This window comes from Barbus barbus (assembly GCF_936440315.1).
Source record: "Barbus barbus genome assembly, chromosome: 6".
NCBI lineage: Eukaryota > Metazoa > Chordata > Actinopteri > Cypriniformes > Cyprinidae > Barbus > Barbus barbus.
In genome coordinates this window covers 25,226,700-25,248,880 of record NC_136734.1, presented here as the reverse complement: position 1 = coordinate 25,248,880, position 22,181 = coordinate 25,226,700, and the positions used below count along the sequence as shown (strand labels likewise).

Below are 22,181 nucleotides of genomic sequence, written 5' to 3'. Positions count from 1 at the left end.
GAAGAAATGACTTAACATTACATTGTGGATAATTGTGGTCCTTCTTAAATAGTTGGTAGATAATTCTTTATTGCAATATTTATTGAAACATTTACTCTGAAATTGTTTAAATCTCATTTTAAAAAGATAACTGTGGTTACTATGATTGCTTATAATTTGCTTTTAACTGCATTTAAATAAAATAAAAAAAAAGATTTTTTTTTTTTTTTTTTTTAAACACGTTTGTTTAAATTTACACTCCCATTCAAAAGCTTGGGTTAAGTATTTTTTTAATGTTCTCGAGGTCTCTTATGCTTTCCAAGGCTGCATTTATTTGACCAAAAATACAGTAAAAACAGTAACACTGTGAAATATTATTACAGTTTCAAGTAATATATTTAGTCAATTAAATGTAATTTATTCCTGTGATGGTAAAGCTCAATTTTCAGCAGGCACCCATCTCATCTGGTGCTCAAACATTTCTTATTATAACAGTTGAACAGTTGTGCTTGGTATTTTGTGGGAACCATAAAACATTTACATTATTAGGATTCTTTGATGGTTAGAAAGTTTAAAATAAGTAATTTGAAACAAAAATATTTTGTAGTAGTAGCATACATTTAAGACATCCACTAAAAGTAATGATCTGTATGCAATGTTCATGATTAAAATACTAGACAATATACGGCCAAACAATTATATAGTAAGACCACTTCCTAATTATTCAGGGACACTTTGACATTGGGGACAAGTGGGCTTGTTTTGATGTAGGTGGTGTGAAAGAATAATTGGCATTTAAGTGGGAAACCTCTGGTGTGCGATCACAGGATCGAGCTCACCTGGGTGATCAGCTGAACTATGAAATCCACCACGAGCTTGGATTCTTTGTTGAACATGCCCTGCCAAAGCTTATCCACCACACGCTGTGTGAAGTAGAACACATTGTTGACCAGGACCTGGTAACTTCCTCCTGTCGTTATTGGCAATGATGCCTCCTCACCTGTTGGAAAACAAAGAGCCACACACATGAAAGATTTGTAATTTTAGCTGATATTGTAGAATTCTGAATATTTTGTTGGACAACAGACTTTAAGGGACATCAGGAAACTTGAGATCAAAAATGCTGAGAACCACTAAAATATGGTCATGTCTCACAATGCCATGACAGTTTTTGCATATATTGTGCCTGATCCATATTGACATCAAAAAATCACACAATTCGGAAGAAAATGAGATTGAGTAAATGACAGCATTTCCATTTTTGGGTATATTACTGATCAATTCCCTGATCTAAACCTGATGATTGGGATGCAACTAACCCATCAGAACATCTGCTGCCAGAAGCTGCTCCATCACACTGTCCAGGATGTAGGACTGAAACTCTTTCTGCTGGGTCCTGGTTGAGCGCTCTGGTGAGGCCTGAGGACACAAAGCAAAGTTAGCGTTCTTGCCCAACAAATGGACAACATGCAACATGCAAAGCACTGCAGGACGATAGAAAATAAAGCCAGAATGACAGGCACTGAGATTCTGTAGCTTCACACAACATCACTGATAAATGAAATGTGATCAAGTAGATATCCGAGATGTCTCACCTCTAGCAGAAGGTCAATGATGGGCGTCTGTTTGCTGGCAGGTGTCATGCACAGGTTGTCCATGATGAGGACCCTCATGAAGTCAAAGACATACTTCTTGGCTGGGTGGTTGGTCAAGTAGGTTTTATTGCCTACATTACAGTATTCTGACTGGCTACGGTTCATGCCTGTATCCGTCACAAAGGCTTTGAACTCTTCTGTGGGTGAGCTTGTTTCATCATCCAAATCACTCACCTGAGGAAAACAAGACATTTTTCATCTACACAACCAACTTCAATTAAGATTGAAACATCAAAAGGACAAATTCTCAAAGGCCCGAGCACACAAAAGCCTGTCACAATAACAAACAAAGAGAACAATAGCGTACCATCTCAGAGTAAGGCCGTATATTGAAGGGGAAAACTGTAGCAGCAAGTGTACACAGGAAGTCTGGGCTGTGCCACATGGGTGCCAGATCTGGGACGTTGTGATAGAGATAACGGAAAAACTGCATGAGAGTGATGGGATATTCTCTCAGCCAGGAACCCTCCTCCTCTGACTGCCAAGGCTGTGGATTAGATAAAGAGAAATTTCAAACGCTATGTCAGCTTCTGTGGTCTGAGGTCACGAGAATAACCTGCATTTCTTGGTATCTGCAGGTAAAACAATTCCTCTTAACATAATACCATTTTAACGTTTTATTTTTGAGCACCAGTTTGTCACTAATTTCCCATTTCATTCAGAATTTTTCATTAGCTGTAGTACAAAACCTTTGATAAACTACCAAATGATAACCTGAACAATCATCCCAATGCCAGCAGTTGCTCCTGGGATGCATATTTCTAAAGCAGGAAGCTTGGAGACTCACCAGGTTGAGCATGCTGCGCAGCATTGCCAGGAGCAGGAACGCTGTTTCAGTACACATGTTGTGAATGGAGCCCACCACTGTAGCACTGGAGGCCGGGACGCCAAATATAAAGGTCCAGATAGAGTCCAGGTCAAACTGTGTGAAGAGATGGGTACAACTCAATACTAATTAATTAATTATTATTATTATTAAATGCATATTATACAAATTATTAAATTGTATTAAGTTATTATGAAGTGATAATGTTACTTAGTTACATTTAATGTAATACATTTAATTAAATAATAAATAATTATTCAATGATTTTGCAGTTTAAAAAGTAAAAGAATGTGAGGTAGTGAAGCTATAGTGCTCTCACAGGAAACAGTCACAAGTGCAGATGGTAGACATTTATATAACCCTTGCATGACTGAATGGATGATACAGCAAAGTGAATTTGTTGAACATGAGTATAGTTAACAAGGAGCATGTCTGAGATCACACTGAAAAATTGGGATTTAAAATCTAAATCTAAATCCTGTTTAAATTTGTTAAAGTTTCAAAGTTTTTGGATTTAAAAACAACAAAGAAAGAAAGAATATGATGTAAAATGCCTCTAGATTCTGCACTACTGCTATGTCACTAATGATATAAGCAAATTTGAGACACCGAGCATGTGAACATAACTCTTAATTATTCAATTAAATTGTTTTACACAACTGCAGATAACACCAATTATATATATATATATATATAAACAGTTATAGATATCACACACAAACAAACACACAAAGTGAAGACATTCAAGTTTGATTATTTGGGAAAAAAGGTTTGCATACTGACATGTACCTGCAGGCTGTCAGGCAGCTCTGTGATTGGCTGCTGGAGGAAAAGGGCCATGAGCATGTAGTAGATCTCTGGGACATTGGTGTGTTTGGGCAGTAGAGTTTGCAACACAGGAAATCCTGGGAAATGGCAGGCATCTCGGTTGATTTCACGCAATGTCGACCTTCCTCCTGCGCTGCGGCCGACGTTAAAACCTGAAAGGATATACGAGCAAAAAAAGCCTCACAAATTATGTTACAGTACTAAATACTTAGTTATTGTTATTATTATCATATTTTATACTGTGTAATTATAGTTACTGTTTAACTAAAATGTATGTGAAACTAATCAAATATGGGTCTCTTGCTCACCCAGAACAGTGCCAATCTTATTAGAGAGCACAGAGTCGGTGTGGTCCAGCCATCCTCCTCCAGTCAGGCCCTCTTTGAACCGGCTCAGGATGGATTGGTTACTCAGCAACACCACCAAGATTAAGAGAGCTGCCGTCACCGTACTGGAGTGAATGTGTTCTTCCATAAACATCAGCAACCAATCAAAACCCAAGGTGCGCACAAGCTCTTCGCAAGCCCTGCGGGAGGGAGCAGAAAGAAAAATTTAGTGGGGGGATGATTAATATAAAAGGTAGATCTTACAAATTTGGTTTATAATGTTTTAAGTTACAAGGCTTAATTTATAGAATTAAATGGTGCGCATTTTTCATACACAAACACACACAAAAATACTGAGTGCACTGATAAGCGATAAAAGCACTTGGGCTACACTAAATCATTTTGGACACACATCCAAAGTGTCCAGTTCCATCTGTATCCAATCCCAGATATCAGGCCTAAACCAGCAAGCTTAGGTAACAATGTTACAGATGCTGTAAAATGCAGTGCAGCTCTCTGAAGTCCAATAATCCACACTTGATTTAATATGGAGCATCACTCACTGTACATTAACAGTGTTCTTCTCTTTGCAACTGAAGAGCTGTTTGAGCAGGATGTCCAGCAGTCTGTTCCGCAGAAGAATCAAGTTGGATGACAAGAGGCCTCCAAACTCATCATCAGTTCCTGAAAACACCCAGGAAGAAGAGTAAGACCACTGAAAGGAGAAATTACACTGCTAAACTTTTTGATATTTTAAGCTCCTGGTATCTTTAGACATCTCATAATTAGGCTGAGATGAAATCAGCCGATTTTACACTGCTGATTTTTAGTGGGAATCTGCAGAAAGTGCTTACATGGAGCTAACGCTGCACTCTTACGGATAGCTGAAACCAGGCAAAATATTAGGCAAAATATTTAAAAAATGCACAAGGGGTGTCAGATTTTTTTACGAATGAGATGACATTTCAATTCAGCAGGGATTCTGTGTAGCTTTCTACAAGGTTCTGCAGTTGTGGATTTCTTTTGGTGCTGCTTAAAGCTGGCTATGCTTTGATTCCCATGGGTCTGATTCTTTAACAGGGTGATCTGAAGTGTTGTTGTGTTGCAACAATATGCTCCTAAAATGCTTCTTTGATACTTGGAAGCTTAAAAAACTGACTCACCCCTGTCGATCTTCTCCTCATTGGTGTTCTCCATAATGACAAACTTCTCACAGACTGCAAATGTTGGCAATGTTGAAGAGATAAACTGCCCAAACCTAGAAAAAAATAAATCATTGCCATAAACAAAGGAAAAAAAGTCCAGAATTATAAATGATTATTTTGTGATCGAAAATTTTTATTTTGTATGTGTCAATTGTACATAGTGTTCCTTTCTAATTTTAAAATAAAATAACTAGTCACCCCTGTTTCTAAATAAAGTATGTTCTGCAGCAAAATCAGACATTTTAAAGAATCAATCATTTCTGATTCTGATGTTCTAAAATTTATTGTCTTTGACAGCCTACATTTAAAACGGGCATACAAATCAAATCTCCGTTTACCTGAGTAGGTCATATGAGTAGGGAAAGCCTTGAAGCAGGAGACTGAGCACATTGCCGATGGCAGCGATGGTGGGCTGAGACAGAGATTGATCCCTCAGGGTCAGCAGCAGTTTGGGGATCAACTGAAACTCCCGCAACAGTTTGGCATTCTTAGCAGCTTCACTGAGAACAGAAACAAGTACACATTGCATTAGTGATAGCAGTTTAACAACTGCAGGTCTGAATCTGCACCTCTGAATACTGTTAACTCTAAAGGCACGTTCACACCAAGAAGCATGATAACTATAAAGTTAATAATCATTCTAGAGAATAGCAAAGTCCACATTACAACTATAACGATAACGGCATAGAGGAACAATATCGTTAGAATCACTCTGATGACATGCAGTATGTGCTTATATTAAACAGAACGTTACAGTTCATTCATGGATGTTAATATAGTTATCATTCTTTTTTAGAATGGGCCTTTAGACATAAATCAGATCTCCCCTCTTCTAATGTATGTGATGTACTTCATGTGGAAGCAGACCTCATATATCCACATGTGATGTATTTCAGATACCATGTAATGCATATGTTGTTGGTTAACCATCATAATGTTAATGCACACTGTAACATTTCTATAGGGCTGAAAGAACCCAAAGAAAGTCCCATTACATTGCAGAAAGGCTTATATCGATTGCCCCGAATCAAAGATTCAATAAGGAGTGTTAGAGTATGGATGGATTACCTGGATTCAGTCAGAAGTTCAATGAAGTGCTCGAAGAGAGAGAGGTGCAGTTCATAGGGAGCATGAAGCCAAACCTGAAAGTCCACCAAATTAAACATTTTAAGTCATTGTATCATGAAAAACAAGCAAATATATATTCATATCTTCTAAAAATAAAATACGTTTTAGAGCTGAAGACCACTACACAACATCATGTTCTTATGTTAGAAACTATTAGAATGGCTGTAGTTCAATTTTCAGCAAGGTCACTGATAATGTCAGTCAGAGGTATTTATTCGTCCTAACTGGATGTCAATCATTCTCTGTAAATCTGCTAGATGTGAGTAATTTGGGGGGTCACAGCATCACTAAGGCTCCTCTGGTGTGAGCTTCGCACCTCAAAATCACACAGCAGGTCCTGGAAGGCTGTGGAGTTGGGGATGATTGAGGTCTCGTGGCCACTATCGACAGTTCCAACGAGGGAGAAGGTCAAGTGCAGAATATGGCTATTCAACAGAGGGCGTTTCTTCTTCAGCAGCATGGCCAACAGCTATAACACAAGACATTAAGTTAAAGAAGATCATTCAGGCAAATGATCTAAAGCTGACAGGGAAAAAACAACAACAGAAGGTCTATGTGAAAGAATGATCTGCTATATTTTCCTTAGTCTATTCATATCAGGATTCAATGATCAGTTCAGTTTAAAACAGGCTGCAACCCAACACTCAGCCATTCATTTTCCTTACACATTCACAACATTAGTTCCGTGAAACATCGCATTCTCTCTACAGACACTATTAAAGCAGCAGAGAAATAAAACAATGTACCATCTGTTATGTTCAAACCAGCAAATCCCAGCATGCCCCACCTTTAAGAACCCTCACTTATCACATCAATTGGCTGTCACCGGTCACAACAGCCCAGGCTCACTGTTATCATTTAATTTGCCACCTCATTGGCTCATAACATACTACAGCTACAGCTGTAGCGAACAGAGGACATCCTCAGTTAAAAGTTCACTGATAATTGTTATTGCAGCCCACCTGGTAGCCTTTGATACGCTCCATCTCCTTGCTAGCTAGAGGGTTGCTCTTGACAACGCACACTAATGCTTTTACTGCAGCATAGAGACCCTCCACGTCTGAAGCCATGGCAACCAGGCCCAGAATGGCAGCTGCTCCTCCGATGTACTGGAGGTTGGTGGCCACTGGTTTGGTTACGAAGGCGCGTACACCTACATGGAACAAGATTGCAGCTATAAATACATGAACACTGAGAGAAAGGGCCGGCTTATTAGAAAATCTGTATTGTGCCAGATCATTTTTTTATTCTGCACTCACCCAGGTAACCGATGACTGCAGCTCCAACGGTCCTGGCTGACCCGTTGAGATGGCCCACTGAATTATGGACGAGTTTGACTGGGGTGGCACTTTCATGTGAGGAAACCCCCAGCTGAAAGGATATGAAAACATTAGAGGACCAAACTTATTGAGGACCAATTCTGTATATTTGAATTATTTCTGAAAGATCATGTCTGAAGTAATGGCTGCTGAAAATTCAGCTTTGCCATCACAGGAATTAATAACCTTCAAAATAGAAGGATAGAGTTATTTTAAACTAATATTTGACAATATTACAGCTTTACCTGTATTTTTAATCAAATAAATACAGTATAGGTGAGTATAAGAGACTTTTTTCCAAAACATAAAAACATTTTTACTGACCCAAACTTTTGAACAGTAGTGTAGGTCTGCTTATGGTCTTGTTTATTTGGTGATTGTTCAATTTATTAAATATGAAAACTTTTAATGTAAAAAATATATATATAATGTAATGCAAAATGGTAGACCTAATTTGGTCAAATTCATTACAACAAATTAATAAATTAATATTTAATTTAAAATCTAAAACTTAAAATCGTATAATTTAAATACATTATTTTAGCAAACGAGAGTGAAGAAGCAGGGTGAGAGTGAGACCGCTTACTGTACCTGTTTGGCGATGGCTTTGCTGTCCAGTTTGTTGTAGACCTTTCGTATCTTGGCCACAGTGAGAGTAGATACAGAATGAGCAAAGAGACTGAAGGAGACCTTCTCTTCAGGAACCAATCCAACAGGACAGGGTGGCACAGCCTCGGTCTTTGAGTCTTTACCTAGAGATATGAGAGGAAACCCAGTTCAAACCCACAACATGCAACTACATATAACACATGCAAAATAAAACATTTACTCAGTACAACAGCCATTCATTTGCGACAAACATCTGCTTTTAAAATCAAACATCTTTTAGTTCCTTGTTATTCACCTCAGTGTGACACATCAGGTACTCACATGGCAGGTAAACAGCTTGGAAACTGCCTACATAATTGGGTCCCAGCTCATAGATGGCAGCCACACTGGCAGCAGGCAGCACCTCCTCCAGAAAGTGAGTGGGCCCCAGTCGCCAGACCAGAGTGGAGAGCTGGCGCTGGGCCGGTGGCGTACCGACGTAGCTGTACACCGTGCTCACCACAGGTGGGTTTGCGGAGGCAGAGCCACCGGGAGCATTGTGAATATAGTGCAGCTACAAAGACAACCACAACGAGAAACAAAAGAGGTGATTGTGACCTAATCGGGAAATATACATTATTTAACAGTAGTCTCGGGAACTGGTGTTTGAGCAGCTAATGAAGCAAGAGAAAAACCACTTCGCATTAGATTTCACATCTGACGCCAATTAACATCTTTAAAAAGGGGCAGAAAATAATGACAAAATACTTTAGTCAAAACAAAATAAAGGTGTCTACATCAGGAGCTGGGCCACACCTTGACTGTGCTGACCATCTGGCCATCGATGTAGAGAGTCGCCATGCTGTTCTTCAGCATTCCCTTGCTCATAACTAACACCAGGTGGTGCCACTGTCCCTCGGTGATGAGGTCAGCACAACGGAAGCGTGCACAGCAGGGCAGGATCTCATAGAAGGAGGACTCCTCACTGAAGTCATCCACTGCAAAGGGAGAGAGGAAATGATGTCACGTCACTAACCACAGACAAAGGAACTTTTCCTCTGCATTTCAGAATGAGCGGGCTACATTAAAATGGCTTAATTGTCTACTGTCGATTTGCCCATGAAATATAAATGTGGTAACATCATGAGCTAAATTAAAATTATTTAAAATTGTATTTGTGTGTGTTCACAAACAGCATTTTGAAAGTATGTAACAGATTTGCTTTTAATTCAAGCTTTTTCTCTATATGTCATCTGATTCACAAACATTCCACATCATTAGAACTTTGCTGAAATCAACAGAAAACAAAGATGTAGAACAGGAAGTTGTTGGAAACACTTGCCGTAGGTCTGAAGCAGCTCTTCTTTAGTGGACACAATGAGAGATCGGTCTTTAGCGGAGAGCACGATGGCCAGGCACACGTAGTGCTGCTCAGACGAGGTGGCCCTTCGCACCACCGTGAGCAGACGCACAGGATGGCTTTGGGGTGGCGTGCTGAAACGCTCAATGCAAAACCACGTTGAGTAGCTCAGGCCAGATGGGGGTGGAAAGAAACGCTCGCCTGAAGAGATGAAAATGAGGACATGTAATATTAGGAGTTACTTTCTCTTTTTGCATCATTTGGATATATACTATAACAGTCACTATACTATAACAGTTTATATACACATAACAGTCACAAGCTGTCCAATGCTACATGAATATTAATGTTGATTATTCTCAGAATAGTTTTTTATTGGACAAACAAGACTTTTTAAATTCTGATTGTGCTTGAACTTGAGTGAAAATACTTCTGTTTTACACTTTACAAATTACTCTACTCTTCAAAAGTTTGGGGCTGGCAAGTTTTTGTTGTTGTTGTTTTTGAAAGAAGTATACCTCTCTCTTAATATATTTTCAAATATAATTTATTCATATGATGAAAAAGCTGAATTTTCAGCAGCCATTACTCCATACTTCAAAAATTATTCTAGCAATGTTAATTTTTCCACTGTCACTTTTGATCAATTTTATACGTCCTTGCTGAAGAATTTGTATAAATAATAATCTTACTGACCCTAAACTTTTACACTTAATAGAAATGTATATTAACAGCATAATTCAACAGATCTTAATATTTGTTTTGCATTTTCTAGTTCAAATAAAAAAGTTATTAAACTTTTTTTGATTTAGTTTGGGAACTAACATCACTGAATAAATCTCCTTGGACTTTGCATAATGATCTATTACATCAAGCACACATTCTTGAAAATTCAGCCTAAGCTACTTAGATACAACAAATCCACTTTGGCTTGTACCCTAAATCCAGGAAACCCCTGAAAGAGAGACAGGAACAATGAACTAGACTGCAGGGGATCTGAATGAAACTCTCTGAGCAAGAAATGATGACGGCATCGACAAAAATAGGTCAGAGAATATGATGCAGGAGTCTATCTATAAATACTAAAATCATCCATTCGAGAGAGAGAGAGAGAGACAGGAAAATGAAGAAAGACAGGAAGGGAGAAAGATGGAGAGCCATCGAGCCCTGAATCATCTCATTAATACTACATAGGCACTTGTACGCCCACTCAGGGCTGCTGTGAGCCAGTGGCGCTCGAACAAGAGCAAAGGCACACAAACTATTTCTGTCAAGCTCTGTCAAGTTTCGGTATGCTTCCTCTTTTCTCTAGACTCCACCGTCTTAGCAAAAATTCAGTCACACTGCTGTGCTCCTGTTCCTTCTACCTCTCGCCTGTCATGAGCCATGATGCTTCTGAAATTCTGTCAAGCTGCTACGCCCGCCTTCACCATCCCACATCTCTTTTTATCCCTTTTCATCCCTGAGATCCCAACCACCAAGACCAGGTTTACTGTGCGATAATGACTTGCTTGTTGGACATTCATCAGTTTAATGTACTTTTTTCATATTTTAGGCTTTGTCTTAATAAAGATATACAAAGAGTGGAAAGCTGCTCTCTGCTGTAATGCAAATCACGGGGGATTGGGGAAGAGTGTGTTTGTGAGCACATACCATTTCCCATGCCGCTGACCACCGCCCCGTCACTGACTCCAGATGTGTTAGCATTACTGGACGGTGCGTTATGAGGGGCCAAACTGGGCAAAAACAAACAGCTGAAGAGAGAATATGGAAATAAAAAATGAATTTCAATTTATCACATATCCCAGCATGCCAGAGATTTCTCACATTTTATTCTTGTCTCTCAGAAATAAACTCTCATAATATGTGGGAATATTTCACATTGGCAGCTTAAAGAGTTGTTTATTTGTGAGTGTCACGTCTTATGTAACACTGACAGAGTGTGCTCACCATAACAGAACTGAATTACATCATGCACAAATGTCAACTGATGGAACTTATTTACACACCAAACATCACTGAACATTAGAAAAACAAATAATGAGAATGGGTGCAACCCAATGCAAGATTCCCATAAATCCATACTTCATTAAGCATTCTGCCATTCATCAAATAAACAGAAAACCATCCCAGTGTCACTCAAAACAGCTAAACAAGTCTCTATGGAGGCTAATTAACCCTAAAAAAGGAAGCCTCATATGACATTTTAATACAAAAAAAAGCTGTGGCAATAAAAAAATAAAAAAAATCCCACATCACACTAACAATATAAGCATCCACCCCAAAACAGTGAAACATTAACACCTCCCACCAGACAAGGAAGTGTGTGAAGAAGGGTTCAATTTGGGGACAAATCTGCTCAAAAAGAGCAACATCTGACAAAACCTCCCTTTGGGAACATTTGGAGAAGTCCTTTTTTAGAGAGGATTTTTTTTGTTTGTTTTATTATTATATTATATATTTTATAATATATATTATTATTATATATTATTTAGTTAATATAATTAGTAAAAAAGATTATATATTGTTGTATATTATTATAATTATTAAAAAAAATCTAAAGCTAAAACAATAGAAGTCTATGTATATGTGTGTGGGGGTTAATGTCCACCTCCTCCCTGTTTGCTCCCTTATAACCTAAAAAGCTTTAAGCCCAGCTGTGGCAGCACCATTAGGCTGGTCTGCACGCCCCAATACGGAACGTGTTTACATGAATTTTTCATGAGGGCAGATGGGGAGTGCACTGTGTGTGTGCGTTTTGTCAGCGTTTGCGAGATGAAATGTGGGCCAGTACAAGTGATTTTTACATCTTCAATTATTCTAAACTGCATGTTCTATTCAGATGTAGGAGGAAGTATTTAAAAGACACAGGAGGATTCTGGTTAAGACATATAAAAGATACATCAGTTGGATTGTCTGTGCAGTTGGTGCAGGTTTAAAGGGAATTTGTGGCATTTAAGTCGGTAGAACTGCTGCATAATTGTTCAAGCAATAGAAAGGCCTCTGGGAGACTAAGAAAATTCAATCTGTGCACAACCAATATCACTTGAAGCATTAGGGTCTCTGTTATGTGTGCTGGGTGCAAAAACTGAACCACTGACCCATTTCACACACATAAATCTCCCATTTAAGCAGCTAATAACTTGGAAAGAAGACAAATGATGATCACTGTGCTTTCATAATTAATGAAAAAGATGAAATATTAAAGATCTGTTATTTTCAGTTTAGCACGTACCCTGATGGGATTATGTTAAACAGAAACAGATGGAGGCTCAGTGTGGATTCTTTGTTGCGCTTTGAACTGCGATACGTTTGGAGATGTAAGCGCATTTCAAGTCTCTGTTTTTCAGTGAGCTTTAAACTAGGTCAAGCTTTTAAAAGCACAACACAAAATAAATTTTTGATTGACGCATATATCTGGTAAACACATTCTGAATTGAAGCCAATAAATCTCTGATGTCTGGATGTCTGCTTTTACAAACAGTGACTGTGCAAACAAATCTCGATCTTCATTAGATATAGGCTAGATCAGCGCTGGCAGCCTTACCCGAATCCCTCTAATGACGTGTCAAACTCCACGAAGGCGGGCGTGACGGACGATCCGTGGAGACGAATGTCATGAGGCGTTGTCATGGAGACCAGGCACTTGACTCGGGTGAGGGGCACAGTGCTGCCCTCAGCCGATCGCACCAGACTTCGGCTGATCCGGTACTGGCTGTTGTCCTCGTTAATCGTGAACACGCTATCCGGCCCAAAACCCTCCATGGACAGAGTCATGCTGTCTGGATTTGGAAAAGGTCAAATGTACAGTCAGGCTTGTCCCGTAAACTCTACTGCTCTCTTAGTATTACACTATTAACTCAGAACATAGTTAACAGTGAATTTTTACTTCACTTTAACTGTAATATTAGGAATGTTTGATAAACTATTATCCAACAAAAACAACAACATTTATGTATAAATTTGATTAATTTGGATTTATTTAATGTTATTCTGAAATTGTTCTATTGTAGATTATTTACATGTGTATTTATATATATATATATATATATATATATATATATATATATATATATATATATATATATATATATATATATATATATGAAGAGTTTATTTGCAAAAACAACAGAAACCTTTTTTTTCATTTTCAAAAATCATGTTTTTATTATGCTATCATGTTTTTATTGTGTTAGCTAGATGCGTTTTTTTAGTTATTTTTTAACGTAATCAAAATAACTTGAGTTTGATTGAGATTAATTGGAATGCACAATGAAAAAAATTTTTCTGAGAATAGTTAAAAACGGAGTAATCTATATATATATATTCCTTCATATATATATATTCCATTCCTCGATTCTGATTGGTAAGCAGCTGTGTTCATATTCACAATATATAAAAGCAGAGGGAAATTTCCTGTCTGGTAACATCCTTTCATTCTTTTTAAATCTAAGTTCTCTTAAATATCCTCATTCTGAGGTAATATGTTGTGGATATAACCAACAAAAATATCTGCTTGCACTGGACCCTGGAATGACTGCACAATTCCAATGAGGCTTTCTACAAAGCAAGCAGGAAACCTTTAAATTAGCAAGTTCAAAAAGGACTCGCTGGACACGGTGAGAGCTTGGAGAAAAGTAATTTCACTGGTAATTAGGGAAGCTGGGAACTCATCTCCAGCAAAACCCTGTTCAATTGAACGTCTCTCTGCTGGCAGAGCCGTAGAGAGCAAAAGGAGAATGTTTTGTTTGATTCTGATGGTGATTGATGGCATTTCACCAAAGACCACAGTCAGTGAAGCCTGAAGTAATGTCCCTCCTTTCACTGGCCCACAGAGAAACCACAGAGACAAGACCACATAACACTGACACAAACTGTTTACGGGATGGCACAAAAGCACAGTGACAGCTCTAGCAGTCTTCATGCATTCATTTGTTTCCTTACTGCGCATTTCTGCTTCATAGCTGAGGGAGCTAGGCTTGTGGACCCGATACTGCTTCAGGAGCTTTTTGTCCCAGGCACCGCAATTCAGAGGATTCCCAAGTCGTAAAAATTCCCTGAAGAATGCATAAAAACCATTTATTAGAGACAGTAATATCCCACACAATGAGCAATTGCTTGCTCTTCGAGCATATTCACAACACATTTGGAAATTACAAAAAGACAACAACTGAACAACTTCAACTGATAAAAATAAACATGAAATAAATGCACTTAATAAAATATATAATTACTGTATAATAATTGTAATGATTGCAATTATATATTTATTTATATTATTATTAATATATATTAATCACTTAAATAACTATGATCCAGAATGCAGTCGCATGACATTAAAACCATATAAGACATATTTTGATTTCTCAAACGAGCTGAAGTTAATTGCTATTTTTTTATTATTATTTTGTAGTGATGCATCCTCCATCACGTTAGACCAGCCATGCGGAAAATTGAAATCGCTAATCCGTTTGACTTAGAGACAACCCATGGAGAGCTTTGAATAATATTGAGATTGTCAAATTTGATAATTCTCCTTTTATGCAAACATACAGCTGTGATAAGATCAAATCAGTAAAGACTGAAACGCGCAAAAGCCCCAGGAGTAAAACAGATTTTAACTGACTCATCTGGTCTTTGAATAAACAAAAATCAGTTCAAAAGAGCTCACATGTGAGAGACCAATCAATAGAAGGTTGGGGGCAGAAACATGTTCCGTTAAGATATTACTCTTAAATATTAATCACTTCAATAAATATCACTGAGGCTTTGAGATGTAATGGACAAAGATCTGGCCCTCTGATATGTACTGTAACACAGTCGTGTACTGTAATGTATACAGTATATTGTACATTACCAGCGAGGAGGCCCTCTCTGTCCTCATAATATTATATAATATAATATCATATATTTTCCAGTCTCTATCTAAAATTTTTTGAGCAAACTGGACTCACCTAAGCACCATCGGCTCTAGGGCCTGGGAGGCCAGTCGCTCAAACATCCTCTGCAGAGGAGGGTGGAGTGGGTGATCTTCGTCTCCCAAAGCACAGCTACAGCGCTGAAGCAAACGTGAGTGCAGACCCGCCTCACACAGGATTTGCTGGTTCCTCTCTGAATGCACCAGCAGCTGCAGGATGTTAGCAACCGCCAGCTGCAGGTCCAGGGCATGCTGAGGAGCAGAGCGAGGCTAAAGTGAGCTGAAGGACACTTACAGTAGAACACTCAGCTCAGATAAACACTAATATGCTGAAATTTTAAATTCACATTGCAGGGGCACAAGTCAAACATAACATGCTATTACTAGTCATTCTGAGAACAAGTACTTAAAGCGATAGCTCACCCAAAAATGAAGATTCTGTCATGTCGTAATCATGTCGTTCCAAACACGCAAGACCTTCTTTCATCTTCGGAACACAATTTAAGATATTTTTGATGAAATGCCAAGAGCTTTCTGACCCTGTATAGACAGCAACACAACTGACACATTCAAGGCCCAGAAAGGTAGCAAGGATATCGTTAAAATAGTCCGTGTGACATCAGTGGTTCAACCCCAATTTTATGAAGCTACGAGTAAACTTTTTGTGTGCAAAGAAAACAAAAATAACGATATTATTAAACTATTTCTTCTCTTCTGTGTCAGTCTTTGACATGCGTTCATGACAGTACCATGATGCATGTCCTTACTACCTTTAAGAAACTGGTCAGAAAGCTCTCGGATTTCATCAAAAAGATCTTAATTTGTGTTCCAAAGAAGAACTTAAAGGTCTTAAAAGTTTGGAACAACATGAGGGTGAGTAATTAATGACAATTTTCATTTTTGGGTGAACTATCCCTTTAATCAAGTTTTTTTTTACTGGCCTGTTTTTCAAAAGGTACACTCCCAAAAAGAATGTTCTGGGTTCTTACTGTCGATGCTGTTGATTACCAAAGAATGTAATTTCATCTTGTCCCGAAGTTTGTAAATAGTGATCGACTGATATAGATTTTTTTATAACCGATACCAATTATTTGCATGTTTATGTGCCCGATAACCGATATGCAGAACCAATATTTATTTACTGTTATAAAGTAAATAAATGGCTGCATGAAGTAAGTCCATACTTCACTTTGGTTTTTCCTCCTTTCAGTCATCAAAAAATGTTTTGAGAATTAGCAGTCTTTCATGCAGGGCTCTAGACTCATTCTTCCCACTGATCTCACTTTTGCGACTAACTTTCTCAGTTGGTCGCACGAGCACATAATTTGGTTGCAACTTGTTTTTTGTTTTTGCACATTTGATTAATCAATGCATGCTGATGAACTTTTATCATAGTTTATAGTTATATGGTAACGAAAGTGTTCAACATTCAACTCGTTCTTTTTCATCTGTATTATTTGTGATTTAAATTGTGAACAAGAATTCCTTTTTTCGTGCGCTTTCACTTTCAAATTCGCGATTCGCGTGTTTATCGGTGAATCCGATATTACAAAACCGATATCCGATTATGGAAAAATGCTTAAATATCGGGAAAATATCGGTAAATCAATACATCGGTCGATCTCTATTTGTAAAAACAAAACAAAACAAAAAAACACTGACAAAGGTTCTTCTGGAAGTCTGTGAGCTAATATACTGTACTGCATGTAACTCTCCAGTTGCATTCTATATCTCTCAAGGGAGCAGCCTACAGTAAATCGTGGTAATCATTTCTGTGGTAATCGTGGCAAACAGCAAAACAAGAATACTGTTGATAGTGCTTAAATAGTGCTTATAAATTTATAACCATTCAGAACTAACTGTTAATTTTGAGCAATTTAATGCACCCTAATTAAATAAAATAATTTAATAAAAATTTTAAAAAAATCACTGATCACAAACTTTTGAACAGCACCACATTCTCTCCTAGCTACATATCAACACCAAAGTTTTGCATTTGGCCAGGGATAGGCAACGTCAGTCCTGGAGTGCCGCTGTCCTGCAGAGTTTAGCTCCAACCCTAATCAAACACACCTGAACAAGCTAATCAAGGGTCTTCAGAATTACTAGGGCTATAGGCAGGTGAGGGTTTTTTTAAAGGTTGGAGCTAAACTCTGCAGGACATCGGCACTCCAGGACCGACGTTGCCTGCATTAGGCATTCCCTTGTGAGCTGATAACTTTGTAGACACCAAACATGGTGTCAGCTCACTAAATTTTGAGACAGAGCCAATGTCTACAAGCAGCTCATACCTCAGGCTGTGTGTCAGAAGAAACGGAGGGTAGGAGGTCCAGCACTGCCAGCACTGCTCCAGGGTGGATGACTACAGGGTCTGAAGAGTGCTGGGACGGATTTCCCAAGTGCAGCTTTAGGTCCGTTAGGACTTTACCAGGAGCAGAGTTGGATGAGCTGTGATAGCCATGTCTACTGGGAAAGAAAAGATTGCTTAATGGCTCTTCTTAGTCTCATCACTTAGTGTCAGTGTCTGGAAAGTGTAATTCACTTATACATTTTGGCTTGGCAGTTTTATCCTGATAAAAGCTAATAGGCTGCAAAAGCTTAGAGAAATTTTTTAAAGAAGGATTTTTTTGGTCCTTACTCTTAAATACAGCACCGAAATGTCATTTTAAAAAATATCAGCTTTGATATAAGGCTAATTATGAATCAAAACATCCCACAGAGACCTTGAAAAGCAAAAGGACTGAAAAAAATCTGTCAGCACATCCAGAGAAGGGGAAATTTTTGCAACTGCAAAGCTTCACAGGTAAACAAAGTAGCTCAACATGGCAGATGAAATGGTGCAGAAAAAGAAGAAAATATAGTCAAAGGAGATGATCAAGGAGAAGAACAGTGAGAGATTGCAAAAGTTGCAGACGGTAATCACTCTGATCAGAGGGAGTTGAATAACAGTATCCTAAACAGTAAGTTTCCCACCACCTGCAATTTGTCTATTCACACTGAAAACATAAATGTAGATGGGCACTGCATAATAACAGCCAATCAGAACATATTTGATGTTTAACATACCGCTATTTTGAACCAATGACATTTCTGGGTGAGCGGGTAAATATAGTAAATATATACACTATTAACTTGTTAAAAAAAAATTAATAAAAAAAATTTGCACACACAGAAGCAATACCTTTTTAATCACTTTTCAAGTTATCATATTGTAGGAACTGAATGCAATAGCTCATAGGTCTAGTTCTAAACCTATTATCGCAACATCTAGCTACTGGTGTGCCTCAGGGCTCAGTTCTTGGACCACTTCTATTCTCTGTGTACATAGTATCACTAGGTTCTCTCATTCAGAAACATGGCTTTTTATATCACTGCTATGCTGATTCCACTCAGCTCTGTCTCTCATTCCATCCTGAAGATCCTATGATAGCTGCTCGCATCTCAGCATGTCTAAATCTAAACCTATTATTTTTATTGAAAATTCCTAGTGACATCAATTCAGATGAATACATAATACTAAATTTCTAAAAAGTTTTAGTCTACATAAATTAATACATTACTGTATTTAGGCATCACAACATTATAATGTACAACATGAAAAATTTATATTCATTTTCAGAGCAGCTAATAATTACATTTAACACTTACAGTATTATTAAATTATTAGTGTTTTTAAAGATTAACTTCAAGTAAGCGTTAGATGCTGTTAAAGCTAATCGAAATGAAAAAATAGGGGAAATTAGACATGCACAATTCAATATATAATATTAACAGATTTACACTACAATTCAAAAGTTTGGGGTCAGTATTTTTTTATCTAAAGGAATAAGTACATGTATTCAGTAGAGACTTTCACATCGTTAAAAAATATTATTTCAAATCAATTCTGTTCTACTAGACTTTCTATACATCAGAGAATCTGGGGGAAAATGTATCACATTTTCCAGAAAATCTCAGAACTGATAAATAATAAATGTTTCTTGAGCACCAAATTATTATATTACATTTATTTAATAAGAATTATAATTCTATATATAAGGATCATGTGACACTGAAGACTGGAGTAATGCCAGCTTTGTCATCATAGGAATAGTTTTGAAATACATGAAAAAAATAAGTTTTAAATTTCAAAATAATGTAAATAATATAGTTCACATTATTACTGTGTTTACTGTATTACTGATCAAATAAATGCAACCTTTGGTAGCATAAGACATTCTTTTGAGAAAGTAAAAAAAAAAAAAAAAATCCCAAACTTTTGAACGGTGGTGTATTTATGCACAATATGGATCGATATGATAAATAAACTATTTCTAATAATGGCAGATAACCAATATAGTACCAATATAATTGCACATCTCTACAGTAAGGTAGTACACCTAAAGTGAACAAAGGAAGAGGAATTGAAACAGACTAGAGAAAAAAAAGGTCTAATCACTCGACAAGCACAGAACTGGAAAAGAAAAAAGGAAAAGACAGATGGATAAAAGGAAGAGGTGGCAGAAAGCAGTACCTCTTCCTGGCGATTGCTGGCGTGCCCCAAGGAGAGGGCAGCGAGGTCTCATGAGTCAAGCAGGGGGGCACCTGCTCAGCACGACTACAACGATTCAACCACACACGGACACGCAGAGTTACGATCAAACAATTAACATGAAGACAGACCAGACATTCAAACAGCCATACAAACACAAGCAGCAGGTCCATACCACACACACCCCGCGTGTGCAGCCAGGCAATGCCAGAGGTTACGAGAGACAAAGAAATGAGAAAGAGCAAGAGAGGGAGGCAGTTAATTCCTTCTGAATATACAGCTCAGGGCACAGCACATAGAACTCAGAAGATCTACAGATCATGCAAATCTAACACAAACATAAGCCCAAAGCACAGCTACACTCAGATATCATGTGAAGGCCTTTGCATCTTCTGAAAGTCATGACTAATGAGAACGACACATCTAAACTACACTCTCAGCAGATCAGGGATGAGCATGAAGTCAACTGGTTGAGTACTCATTCTGCACCCCAAACTACATAAAACCATTTTCCTCTGTGACTTTGCCTGCCATAGAAAACAATGAGAGAACTTTCCCCACTGAATCGCTACTTGTTACAAATGAATATTTAGGGTGGCATTCTAGATACGCGTTTATATTAGGAAAAGAAATGTTGTGTACTTTCAAGTGCATCCAAGTAGCAATCTTTAAAATTTGTATATTTGGTTCTAGGCTTAAGTGGCAATTCTTATTTTTTTATTTGAATAAAAACAAAATATAAAAACACAAAATAGTCTTTTTAAAATGAACATTTTTACATGTTAATTTCCCTAATGGTGGTAGTCTAAATTTAAAATAGGTTTCTACGTAAGCCCTGGGTGAGCTCAAACATGCTTTTAATTTTTAATTACAATGCTTATATATATATTTTTTTACACTTGTTCATTTTAATTTTCAAAAGTAGTTGTGCACGGTTTTAATTAAATCATTGTGCTCATTTTTTTTTTTGACATAGCATAGTGTGTTAAAGTTTTTTATGAAACTGTCATTAGTGATATGTTTGTGAATTAACAAAAATCTAAATTAATAGACATGTCAGACGTTAATTTAAAAAAAAGTTTTATGTGCAAGGAGTACTAGACTATAAAAGTTACTCAAAATGCCCATCCTTACTAATGTCCTCTTAAAATTTCTCAATAAAAGTAAACTGCCCCCTTAACTGAAAGAGGGATTTCATTTTCTTTTTTCAGCCATTTTACTGATATCACATCCAAAACACATTGATCCTTTCTATTCATTTAGAAGACAACTTCCATTTATCCACACCTGTCAAAAGAGTCGGTGGCCATCTTGTACAGGTAGATGAACAGCTTGCTGCAGTGCTTGAGTGTGGGACACACGTTTTCTGCAGGTATGATCTCATCCTCCAGTAACCGCTGGAATGGTTGGGCATTTGAGGGGAAGACGGTTGCTGGACCAACTTTCTTAGCATCAGAAAAACATCCCAAAAGTCGCACAGCATCGGCCAGCTTCTCGTACTGGATCTCAGTGCGAAAGAAGTGTGAGTTGGCAGGTTCGTAACGCATGGCTGCTGTTAGAGTGCAGAATACGGTGTGTAGTAGTTCAAAGACTTTGTTCTGGTTGACCTTCTCCCAGCCGCTGACAGGTGGAGAACAGAGAGAACGCTCCATGGCAACCAAGAGTGAGGTCACGTACACAAAGCCGCCCACCTTGCGGAAGACGGTGCGTGTACGGTGGCTCTCGCGCAGCACTGCTAACAAAGCCTAATGAGAAAAAACAAAGAATGTTAGGTGAATTCAAAATTAAATCATAAGGATGGAAGTTAATTGTCTAACAAAGATGCTTTAATTCATTAATTCAAAAGTTTGGGTTTCAAAATATTTAAATTTAAAAAAAATATTTTTACATTTTTAATAAGTTTTCTAAAGAATCATGCGAAACTGAAGACTGGAGTAAGGCTGTGTCCACCAAAGACTTTTTAGCAAACACCTAGACATTAATACTGGGAGACAAGCAATATTAGCTTCTCCTCCATTGTTGGTCACACGTAGTGATCAGGCATCTCAGGAACAGAGGTGGGTGGGTAGTAACGAGTTACATTTACTTCGTTACATTTACTTGAGTACATTTTTTGGGTAACTAATACTTTTAGAGTATATTTTAAAATGGGTACTTTTACTCTTACTCAAGTATATTTTTAGAGAAAAAACGGTACTTTTACTTCGTTACTGTGGGCGACTCTCTTCTCGTTACTGTATCTTAATGCAATACAAGTTAAAAATGCTTCAGTTTATTCCAAACGCGCCGTCTACTTTTCTCTGGGCAATGAACGATGCCCATTCGCGAATGATTCATTCTTTTGAGTCGATTCTGTTTAAAGGCTTTATCAAACCAGTTGGCAAACCAGTGAATCGGTTCGCGAATCAGTTTGAATGATTCGTTCAGTTCCCTGCCGCACGCGCTGAGTCTCTGAAGCGGTTCTCACTCAGATAACAGAGAGTTTAAGAACATCAAGAGCGCTGAAGACGTGGCTTTGG

The 22,181-nt window shown here is 37.8% G+C and overlaps 1 protein-coding gene across 1 annotated transcript in view; it reads right to left on the bottom strand.

Moving 5' to 3' along the window:
* Nucleotides 1-22,181, bottom strand: part of LOC306871722 (WD repeat and FYVE domain-containing protein 3) — a 62,224-nt gene that overhangs the window by 22,861 nt on the left and 17,182 nt on the right. Inside the window, exons 11-35 of the mRNA XM_079419839.1 lie at nt 20,950-21,407; nt 19,645-19,728; nt 17,423-17,594; nt 15,169-15,383; nt 14,159-14,271; nt 12,762-12,996; nt 10,868-10,968; nt 9,197-9,415; nt 8,671-8,852; nt 8,197-8,428; nt 7,858-8,018; nt 7,207-7,318; nt 6,910-7,100; nt 6,264-6,416; nt 5,888-5,961; nt 5,158-5,319; nt 4,778-4,872; nt 4,178-4,298; nt 3,597-3,814; nt 3,250-3,440; nt 2,422-2,556; nt 1,942-2,121; nt 1,575-1,808; nt 1,299-1,398; nt 819-979 (exon numbers count right to left, since the gene is read on the bottom strand). Coding sequence (XP_079275965.1) covers nt 819-979; nt 1,299-1,398; nt 1,575-1,808; nt 1,942-2,121; nt 2,422-2,556; nt 3,250-3,440; nt 3,597-3,814; nt 4,178-4,298; nt 4,778-4,872; nt 5,158-5,319; nt 5,888-5,961; nt 6,264-6,416; nt 6,910-7,100; nt 7,207-7,318; nt 7,858-8,018; nt 8,197-8,428; nt 8,671-8,852; nt 9,197-9,415; nt 10,868-10,968; nt 12,762-12,996; nt 14,159-14,271; nt 15,169-15,383; nt 17,423-17,594; nt 19,645-19,728; nt 20,950-21,407 — 4,299 coding nt within the window. The remainder of the gene's footprint in view (nt 1-818; nt 980-1,298; nt 1,399-1,574; nt 1,809-1,941; nt 2,122-2,421; nt 2,557-3,249; nt 3,441-3,596; nt 3,815-4,177; nt 4,299-4,777; nt 4,873-5,157; nt 5,320-5,887; nt 5,962-6,263; nt 6,417-6,909; nt 7,101-7,206; nt 7,319-7,857; nt 8,019-8,196; nt 8,429-8,670; nt 8,853-9,196; nt 9,416-10,867; nt 10,969-12,761; nt 12,997-14,158; nt 14,272-15,168; nt 15,384-17,422; nt 17,595-19,644; nt 19,729-20,949; nt 21,408-22,181) is intronic.